Raw genomic sequence first — 11617 nt, forward strand, 5'->3', positions numbered from 1 at the left:
TAATGAGCTCATTGTTCTACCCTGGAAGACCTGTTTTAGGAAGATTTAGTCCAACCTTAGCAAAATATGCTCCCTCCAACAAGAAACCAAGCTAGAGCATAGGAAACTACTCATGCTGCACCAGGGATATCGCAAGTACTCTTATATGTCCCTTAATTACTTTATCTTGTCCTGGGAGTAGCCATTTGCTTCAATTCATTTCTGATGGGTTTGTCTTTAGGCAATTTGAGAAGGGTAGAGAAGTCTGAGCACTGTTCAGTGATAGATGGTTATAGGCTTTGTTAGTTTTCATTAAACCATGAAAGAGTGATTTTCAATTTTTCTTGAATATACCCTAGGAAGAAGCGATGTTTTTCCAAGGACACCAGTGTTCTAGTTCAAGTAAAAAAGGCTTTAAGATGCTTGACCATATTAAAATTGTATAACCATTATGGCTTTTATCACTTAAGATACATTATGCATGAGTATTCATTTTCAGCCTGACCTTTACATATAAGTTTGCAGCATCATATTTCATACTAATGTTTCTAGCTAAGAATACGTACTGCTCTTGGTAGTTAAGTGACAGTTAATCAAGTGCCTTTAATAAAGTGCCAACAAGTGCCTTTAGAAGTGATTGATGTGTCAGGGTAGGCCCGTTCCAGTGACAACTGAGGCTTAGTTAAATTATATTATTAACAATGACACGGTGTTAAGAGTGAGATGTCAGCTGTGTAAAATAAATCAAAAATTAAGATTCTCTCAGCAGATGGAAATCTATTTCCTTGCATATAGCTTCTAGAGACAGGTATTTTCAAAAGACCATAAAGTGTACATACCAGAGAACATGCTGCATTTGTACATGGTGACACTGTGGCACCAGGAATATAATTCCTTTCTGTAATTCTTTTATGGCAATTTGATGAACTATACATGAGCATTGGGGGTGGGGGCAGGGGAGCGAGGGAACCAAAACAGAAGCAACATCAGATGGTAGATGCAGGTCTTTCCCTGGTATATCTTATGTAGTCCAGAAAGTTAAATTGAAGATTAATTTGGCAGTAATTGTGATAAGGATGGCAAACTAAGACATCCTGGAATCATCATCTGTTCCAAGCAGTTACAGTTTGGTCATCATGACATCCAGTTCCTCTCCTCTGTTCTCTCTGTCAGGGATATATACTTCACCACCTACATAGATTATTACTATGTAAACTTTAAAAGCAAAAAAACCCCGATAGAATATAAATGCATCTGGCACAAATTGAACTGCAAAATCTGTTATTGATAGTGCTTGTTAGAGCAAGCCACCCATACAAACAACTCTAATGGTGAGACAACAACTCCAGGTCAGCAATAGGCTTAAAACTATGTACCCTCAGTGCCAGTGCTTGCAGGAACATCATACCTGGTAGAGAAACCTGTAGCCCAGGAAGGAGGGGATTGCTTTCTTCATTAGTGATCTTGTTTGACTGGGGACATGAGGGCACAAAACAAAACACAGCTTATACTTCCCCTGGTGTTACCTGTTGCTCCGCACATGAAGTGGGTGGTTGGACTCATCTGCGGCTGCCAGCTAGTTATAATCTTTATGTTTTTGTGTATCATTACAGTATTTTTGTTATTCTCATTTTACTAATGCTGTGGAAACGACTTCTATAGTCTCATGCCTATTGACATTTTAATGTGTTTAGAATGTGTGCAGAATTTGGTTTAGGGCTGCACCATTTGGAGGACCCAGGAGACAATTTCCTTCTTTATTGCCCAGGATTGACATAATCCAAATGGGGTGACAGTGCCAGAATAGGATGTCCATGTTGTAGCCTTCCTGTGTTTGTATAGAAACATTATTGGTGGTTTATCCTCCCATTGTGGTTTAGCAATGACGCCCCCCCACATGACTTCTTGAAATATCAAGCACAGTTTCTGTTGTCCTGCACCTTCAGCAGTTCAGCTGAGGCTAAACTGTAAAGCTCAGCCAGGCCAAGGCTTCTCGACAATTGAACTTTGCAAGGGACTGCATTCTTCCCGGTCCTGCCACAGGAAGATGACAAGGAGAAGGGGCACAGCCACACAGTCTCCTTGGGAAGGGGTAGAATGGGATAGAAATGGAAGCTACTGCTGCTGGAAGCATGCCGCTTTGGTCCCCTATCAACACCACTTAAGGATCCTTATGTGCTAATCAGAAATTAGTATTTCCTTTCTCTTTCTTAAACTGGTCTCTATTCTCCCTTGAGTGTGGCAATTTTATAATTGCAAGTCATGGCACGCAGAACACCCTGCCCAATAAATATGCAATCTAGCTAAAACAATTCACCATTTAGCATAGCCCTTCCTTGTGAAGATTTGTGGAAGCTTTTATGGATGCTTTGAAGGCTTTGCTAATGAAATACTGTTCGCCTGGGTACTCTAGCAAACCTGAATTGTTCCTTGGATCATGGTTTTTGCGCAGATACAGACAACTGGAAATATTATAGTGTTCCACCACATAAAATGAAAATTTTCAATCCATTTCTGAATTATTTTCTTTCATATTTTAGGGCCAAATGAACTTGATTGCAGTCTGATTATGGATTCTGGAGATACTGTTTATACAGAATTTGAATTTGAAGACCAGGTAATTTTCTTTATATATGGCTTTTCTCTAGACAGTTTTCTAGTTTATGTACACCCTGCACTATAAAACTTGTCTGAACAAGGTCATGGAACTTAAGGATAGATAAGGAAAGGGATTTTTAAGTGCAACATAAGTAAATTCGTGATACACAGAAGTCGCTTTCTAGTTAGGAAAAGAGAATGAATATTATTGTAGTATTAAGAGCCTGTTTCTTCCATTACTGTGCATTGCTAAGTTTCCTCCATAGATTTAAAAATGTTGGCAAATGGAGCAAATAAAATTGCTAAAACGCACTTTAAGTCTGCTATATATTTAAGAAGTAAAACACTTTTCAAAAGAGCAGTATGGAATTACAAAAGTGTGAAACATAACTATAAACAAATCAAACATTCTTCCTATGAAAAAATATTTTTGAGAATAAAAAAGAAAAAATCCTTACAGTGTGTACCAGCCATTCTACTGATCCTATTCAATCCACATTTAAAACCCAAATTTTGTTAAGAGTTTTCATTGTATATAGGAAGAATGCCAGAGAGAGGAAAAAAAAGGTTGTATATATCTTTCCCCTATAATTTTCACATCCACAATGGTAGGGTCACATCTGGAATAGTGTTCAGTTTTGGATTTACTAATATATCATATGGAGATACTTAAAAAGTCCAGCAAAGGACCACTAAGATAATTAAGGGACTGGATCATCTCTCTTACAAGGTAAGGCTGAGAGACCTGAGTGTTCAGCCTGGAAAAGAGAAGGCTCAGGGGCATCTCACCAAAGTGTACAGAATTCTGAAGGGAGGATGCAGAGAAAATGGATCCAGGAATTTTTAGTGGTGCCCAGTGACTGGACAAGAGGCAGTGGGCACAAACTGAAACATGGGAGGTTCCTGTGGCTTTGGTGCTGCACTAGGGATAAGTGTTGTGTGCTTGTTATTGTGCTGTGGGTAGGCATTAAAAGAATGACTTAGAATTTAAAAAAAGAAAATTTAAAGCCATCTGCCTATCACACCACCATACTTAAGGGTGGTGTTTTTGTATGTTTTGCTTCCTGTCTTCCACTTTTGCATGACTCTGCTTGTATTTTCTTCATGAATACCACAAACATTTCTCTAGATTTGTGAGCAGCTTGGCAAAGGATGTTAATTTGTGTTTCTGTTGTCATTCAACTAAATGCAGTTGCAAATGTTCTCACCTCTTTTCTCATTACTTGCAAAAGATATCTCTTCTTGTGACATTTTAAAGCTAGTGACAAAATGAGGGCCAACAAAACTGAATTTTCTTTATCATTGGATCATTCATTGGTTTTCTTTCACAGTATTCAATGCAACACTTTATCCTCACCTGCAACATGTTACAGGTTCTAGCCCTATTCATTTCTTTTAATTTATAGATCCCTTTACTGTTCTTTTTGGCTCAGTTATTTCAATTTGGCTGTTTTTCAAGGAGGCAGCTTGCCTCTGTCTCCACATCCCCTTTTAAATCCCATTCTTTCATAAACCCTTCTTAAAACATTCCCTGCCCAGGAAACCCTTAAATTTCCTATTATGTTTGTCTTTTATGTACTTTGTTATTGAAGGTTTTAGGCCTATAAAGCAGAATCTATATTTATATTATGTTTGGCGATTTTGATGTTAAGTTTTGCATTTTAATGACATATAAAATAGGTTCTTTTGGAAGAGTATGTACACTAAAGAAATTATACTTTTGGCTCATAATGTTTACATAATAAGCACAAGTTTTATAGTTATAAAATAAAATTAACAGAAACATGAAAATTACTCTGATATTGTAATAATTTCAAACTATATCATTCATTGATGATACATTACACAGTCCATAAAAGCGCTGACTGCAGTTTTGAATGCATGTGGTTCTCACATGAGATTAAACAAGACTATGATAGGATCTTATTGTCTTTGTCAATGGCAAATATTCCTTCTGCCAGATGTGGCACTTAGATTTTCTCATTATTTTGCTAAACCAACACATTGCCATTCTGGCAAGAGTGCAATACTGTTATCAAACAAAGAAGGAGAAATGAAGCTAAAACAGTGCTAAAATCCCATCAGTCAAGGACAGATATATAAATATGAAGTGGCTGACACTGACTCACTTCAATTGCAAGTTGATATCTTGATACCTTTTTTTGCAACATTTTGCAACATTTAAAAAAAAGAAATATTTATATCACTAATAAATAAATTTATACGGAGTTTATATGAGACGCCTTGTACAAATATAAAGAAAATATAAAGGAGAAAGCAATTGCAACCAATTTGAAATTATGAAAGCAAGTATTTTTACAGAAGCAAAAAAGGGAGTGGAGATTACCATGAAGTCATAATACCACCTAGCTGCCTAGTCTGAAAAACAGAATGAGAAATTACTCTCAGGAAGGAAAGATCAATAACTAAATTCAGGAGTGAGGAACTGCTCACATTCAAAACTTGAGCTCATTTTGACTGTGGCAGTGATTTAATACTCCAGTGATTTACCACATGCTGTTTACGAATTGTGTGAAGCATCAACAACCTTTACTCAGAGAATCTCAAGTGGAAAAAGAATGCGTGTCTGGATACAAACATGTCATGCAGTGATGTTATTGCATAGGAAATCTGTCATGAGCATGTGGGGGATAAGAAGGCTGGTTTCCAAGCAACCTTACACAGCTGAGCTGCTAAAAATGGCTGAATTTTAGGGGAACATCTTGGTAGTCACTGACAAGGGGAGTTGGGGGGATCACACAGAAGACAAAGCCACAGCTGGCAATGGGTGTCTTGGTGCACCTGAAATGGACTTACACAGATACTTTTGCATTTTCTCATTCTTGGAATAAGTTGGGAAAATCTCCAGTGTAAACTAAGCCAAAAAAGTATGTGAGTTCTTCAGATGTACATTACTTCTTCCAGAATAATGTCTCTTACTGGTAGGCAGGAGCAAGGAGAACGAGTGGTGTCGTTCCAACTACTGATGTAGTCATTCGCTCATGTAGGAGTGCCCCAAAATACAGCCAAGTGCTTCGAGAAACACCTGATGCCTCTTGTTGAAACAGTGCAAAGCAACACTAGTGCAAATTAAGATCTGGCTTTTCTGGAAGAGTATGAATGGGAAATTGAATTATAAACAACTCAGAAAAAGCTTAAGCTTTGAATTGTACATTTTATAAATGATTGTTCAATTAAATTCATGAAACTAAATTAAAAGCAAGCTGATTGTTTTCTACTGGCTATGCATGAATACTACAAGAACTAGAACACTTGTAATCACTAAGTCCCTACAGCACTGAAAGGCAGGAGGAAAATTCCCTTTTTTTAAAAAAAACCCCGAACAAACAGACAATCTTTTCTCCAAATCATTAATAGCTGTTTTTCTGGTTTTGTCTCAGATCTGTCAGATCCTGTATTACAGAAAAAATAATAGAGGTTTTTAGAATTACTTAAAAATACATTATTCCAAAAAATAGAAATAAATAAATAAATAAATAAGGCAGAAAGTGCCTCTCGTTGAGAATGCCTTTTGGAAGAACCAGACAAGGTTTCATGTCTTAGCAATCTCTACAGCCTTTTCTGGAATAATGATTACACTATGCATGACTTGATTGGAAAACATAAAAGCAAAGTAATGTGATTTTCACCCATATTAAGACTTCAGGAATATATTTTGGGCCAGTCATTTTTGAGTGCCACAGCTTTAAAGAGTATTCTCGATTTGTTGAACCTGTTCTGACTAGTGTCTGGTTTAATAAGGATTGTTCTTTGCTGCTGGAATGGTCTCAAGTGAGATAAATGTTTTTAATGGTCACTGTGCTCATTTATACTTGCCATTCAATTTCTCAACTTTGCCAGAGAGACTGTCAATATAATGCCACTTGTTTCTGGAGATCAGAAAGTTTTTATTTTTAACAATTGGATTTTTAATTAGAAACCCACCATTTGGCTTATTTCAAGTGCATTCAGGCCAAAAGGGAGTACTGAAGAATTGGCATCAGTGAATCCTATCAAAGAGTTCCAGAAGAAAAGAGCATCCAATTATTTTCTCATGAAAACATGCCTTTCAAGACAACCTTAGCTAGCCTGAGGAATATTTAGAGTAATTAAAGAAAAAGTTAAAACACACTGTCAGGTGACTGTAGAATGAATACACTTCTGTACAAGTGCTTACAGAACTTCAGAATTTGGGAAATGTGAAAATCAGGTCAACTTCAAGTTGAAAGCCTCAAAAGTATATTTAGCCTTTTCTAATATTTGGAACAGGAGGTCTTAGATTTCATAGAACGGTTTGTGTTGGAAGGGACCTTAAAGATCATCTAGTTCCAACTTCCCTGCCGTGGCCAGAAACACCTTCCACTAGACCAGGTTGCTCAGAGACTGATTCAACCTGGCCTTGAACACTTCCAGAGATGAGGCATCCACAATTTCTCTGGACAACCTGTTCCAGTGCCTCACCACCCTCACATCTACAAAACATGGAAACACATTTTTGTGCCTTCAAGGGAGTTTCCAGCTCATAATTGAGACATTTCCACATCCTTGCAGTGTCACAACTGCATTTACTGATGCAATTAGATAAATGCAATAGTACGTGCAAAGAAGAGACAGCCTTTTTTTTTTTTTTTGCCCCCCCAAATGTATCAAAGACCTAGGAAAGGTAGATGTAAAAAAACAAAAAGGGTTTCTGTTCAGCAATGACAAGCAATCAACTGAATTTAAAAAAATGAATAACCCAATCTTTGCTGCAAAGTTTGGAATGTTTTATAATTAGAAATGTGACAGCTTACTTGAAAAATTCACAAGCAAAACCAAAATCAAGTGGAGGAAAAAAGCCCTGATAAAGATTTACTCTCATTCTTACAAGAGGAAACAAGCTCTTGATTAAAAGTTTTCACCATGTAGTAACAATTCACTTTACAGCTTGGTGTAGTTTCCTCTCCGAAGCACATAGGAGGAGTCCAGGCTTTAGGGGAGCAGGAGAAAAGCTTTCAGTGAACTGATGCAAAATAGACTCCATTGCTACCAAGACTATAACAATATTTCTGGCCTGACTGATTAGCATAGCTTGAAACTTAAATATTCAAGAGACATAATGAAAAGTTCCTGAGAGTCTTTTCAATGCCGAGGCAGAATACAAATATTAATAAAACTGATGGGCAACAGCAAATTGAAAGCCTCATTTAACCAAAGCTCTGTGGATTAAACCAAAGACCATTTTTCTCCATTTACTGTGTTTCCCATCAGTTGTCACTGTGTTTTGACTCCCTTTTCTCTACTCTGAAGATTCAGTCCAACTGATTTATTTGATCCTTCAGACACAGTACTCTGGGGTTAGCATTACAATACTACAGAGAGCAAATGGCACACCTCCATTAGGAGGAGAAATTTTCATTCAGACTTCTAAAGGTACCTTTCAAAATTAGATAAACATTAATTAAATCCTTCAAGAAGTCAGATTAGAATGTCATATATTAATCATGTGCTTTCTTTTTACTTGAGAACTTAAGGAACTTTTGGTGTGACAGCAGTTTTATTCATATATGCTGTGCAGCATTGAACATTACAGGTCTTAGTAAAATGACCAAAAGTATCCAGAAGCCATTTGGGCTTTTAATAGTGAACATTTCTGCAGTGTCCATTACTCTTTTGCTGATAGGCAGTGGTATCAATTTGAATTACAGATTCTGGTTTTACAGAGAAACTGATTAAAACAGTGGGATAGAAAAGAAAATGAGAGGAAACTCAGAATGGTTGTGGAACTCTGTTCTCTCAACACTTGTTTTTGTTAAAGGTGGAGTCCAATCTAGTTTAAGGGTATCTGCAAAAAGGCGTAATGAATAAGCATCCAAAGACATGGAAGAGCTGGAAAGGCAGGCCTAACTACAGAGAAAAGATATTTAATAGAAATGTACTGAAGTCAGTGAACAATCTGTTCAGTTCAAGTTGCCATGGAAACTATCCTATTAAATGCTTTAAAAAAAACAGTTCTAGAAACAAAGTACTACAGTTTGCCTTACAAAATGTTTCCTGAATAAGCTCAAACCATGTGTATTTTGGTTCCCCTAAATAATTTTGTAACCATGAAGAAATTTTTTTCTCTTTCAAAATCACCATTGTACACTGTAATAAAGATATGTGTGAGAAAGTCTCCCGCTCTATTTTCCCCCATGCAAACCATGGCAAAATGGGCAAAAAATAGCACCAATCTGCATTTTTTTCTGTGAAATGCCAGAAACAGTTGTTTGCTTCTTCTTTCACAGATGTTATTTGAACTTACTTTCTGGTGGTACATATATTAGGGGAGACTGAACTGCCAAGGTTAGTTGAAGTCTTTGCATTCCAATTCTTTCCTAATTTTGAACCTAAAGTTGCTGCCTGCAGCTCTGGTGGGCAGTACAGGGCATAAGGATTCAGTTACGATGATGGTGAGCTCAAGTGAGTTACTGGAGATTTAAACAACAGTGACAGCATTATTCTTCAAGAGGTGCTGCATTTATGCCTCACTGAATAATTTTGCAGTAAATTATGAAGTCCTTCTCTGTGGCTTGTGGAAGTGTCTGTAGTAAAAGCATTACAATTTACAGTATCTCACCATCATTTCTGTAGGCATAACAGTAGGATGTTGTACCTTTCCTCACACCAGCTTGCCCCTCCACTGGCAAACTGAGGCCCTATGCCTTCATGAACAAAATACAATTTCACAGCTAAATTTATGAGTTCTACCTTTACAGTCCAGAGAACTTGCATAACTCGTGGGGAAAATTAGGCATCCCACACAGTTGATGCAAATAGGATCCATAGCAGAACTTTTCATATTCTACCAAAAGTTGATAAAGAAATGTAGAGGTGTATTTTAAACCCTCTCTGCCACCTAGATTTAGAGGCCTTACTCAGGGCTGTGGATTGGTTCTGTTCATGAAGCCCAGCATCCCTAAAGACGGCTACCAAAACCCTTTCTTGAAAACGTTTGTAGTAACAATTCCTGTATTTTAAAGCACTGCAGAAGGAAGTGCCTTTTTATTTCTTTTATATTTCTTAATCACTGTCAAAGTACATGCTATATATTTTTACATACACATATAAAACTGCAGTGATTGCAAAGATGCTGTTTTACTCTATGGGATACGTAACTGCTCTTTAAATCACTTATTTGTATTTTATTGAAGCAGAAGAGTGGCTTCTCTGGGTACACTGGAAAATAGAAAAAAATCCCCCATGTATTTTCAGAAAGCCATATGTTTCCTATTTGGTTTTTTTTATTCCTTATGTATCCCAGGATTGTGCAGTCAATGTTAGTCATTTTGGGCTTAAATACCAGTCACAAAGAGTGAAAAGTGGCCTAGTTTTAGAACTCCTTCACAGCAGTGCATCTCAAATCAGTGGACTGTTTCTTCAGATAGTTCAATTCCTTCTTAACACAGAAGTCCTTTATAAAGACTGCAGAAGTTGAAAGTCACAAAACTACCTAATAATACATAAGAAGATGTTTTAGTAAACCTTGAATATGCTTGTCCAATGTTAAGCAGAAAAGGTTTTTGAGAGGCAAAATTTGACTACAACTGTCAATTTTTATCTGAATAGCAGCAAATCATAGGATCTGAGGTCACACGCTAGGTTTGGAGGTTTTTGCTACACCCTGTTCTTGTCCTTCTCCATGCCAAGATCTTTTTCTTTTTGAAAACTGAGTCAAGACAGGCCTGCAGAAAAGCCTTTCTTATCTAAAGTTAAAAACCCCAAAAACCCACAAAACACATATACATTTAAAAAACCCCAAACCAAACCATTAACAACAAAAAACCAAAGCACTGAATTTCAGGTCTCAGAAGGCAGCTCTCACGGCAGAGAGGTTCTACATATAGTGCTGAGGTGTATGATGTGAGGGATCCATTCTTTAGGATTGCCGTCAGCTGTCTAAAAAAAGGACCTGAACAGCACCAAGTCTGCAGTTCAAGTGCACAGGGAGGTGTCCTGCTACACTTCTCTGCTGCAGTGGTTTGATGTGAAAAAAAAAAAAAAAAAAAAATTATCCCTGGAAGAATTTATACCAAATAGCATAAATGCTGCACATAGAGAAGAATCATTTAAGGAGTGATGGTGATTTACAGAAAGAAAGAATACTAAAGGAAAAATAGTGATAACTTCCAGAAAGAATTTTGTAGGCACTGGCAGCTTTCTATAAATACAGACCAAACTGAAAACTAACTGAATACTATGTGTGACAGAACTATTTTAAAGTCAGTGGTAGATAGTAACTATGTATAGATAATACAGTTATTGAATGTCTCTAATGTCTTTAAAACACAAATATATTTTTAAATCAAGCTCAAGTTCTTCAAGTTAGATACTGACCCCTCTAGTTCAGCCTTTTAAATCAAATTAATATTAAAATTGCAAATGCAGTGTTTGGTTTACCAGAACACTCTTACACTGCTCTGATGATGCAAACTGCTGATACTCTCCTGGGAGGGGTGGTCTGATTGCACTCCTTGCTGGTAAGTTTGCCCTTAAGAGGTAATTTCTTGGAAATTTTTTCCAGTGTCTGGAAATCAATATGAAACTAAATAGATTTTGCTTTCTTTTTCATGCTTAGTAATCATATGTATTTTTGTCACTATAAGTAGGCACAGAAGTTAACAAATACCAACCCCCACAAACAATAGCAAACACATTGTGACTTTTTCCTCTCTGAACTACCTACAGATATTCTTGATGTCCGTGAAGAACATGAATGCAAAATCTGAAAAAAACCCAAACAAACAAATTTAAAAGCTAGATAATTTGATCTTGGCTTGCAAGTGTTAAAAATGGGTTAATCTCCAACTCTGTATAGGTATAATTTTTTATTATTATTTTTAGAACTGAAAATAAGTTTTGTTTTAAAAGAATAATCACAGAATCACAGAAATTTGTTGCAGTGGGGATCCTGCAACACGCATATATCAAACCAGGAGTCCCGTGGAAAGGAAATATATATGGACAGACAGATTCTTGATAGCTGTTTCAGAGATGTTTATTTCTCCAGCCGCATGGCCGG

General features: G+C 36.8%; 1 protein-coding gene across 1 annotated transcript in view; it reads left to right on the forward strand.

The window, feature by feature from the left end:
* AK5 (adenylate kinase 5) overlaps window positions 1-11617 on the forward strand; it is an 84394-nt gene that overhangs the window by 42070 nt on the left and 30707 nt on the right. The window contains exon 7 of the mRNA XM_017743577.1: window positions 2520-2596. Within this exon, the coding sequence (XP_017599066.1) occupies window positions 2520-2596 (77 nt within the window). The remainder of the gene's footprint in view (window positions 1-2519; window positions 2597-11617) is intronic.

This window comes from Corvus brachyrhynchos, unplaced genomic scaffold, assembly GCF_000691975.1.
Source record: "Corvus brachyrhynchos isolate BGI_N302 unplaced genomic scaffold, ASM69197v1 scaffold48, whole genome shotgun sequence".
NCBI lineage: Eukaryota > Metazoa > Chordata > Aves > Passeriformes > Corvidae > Corvus > Corvus brachyrhynchos.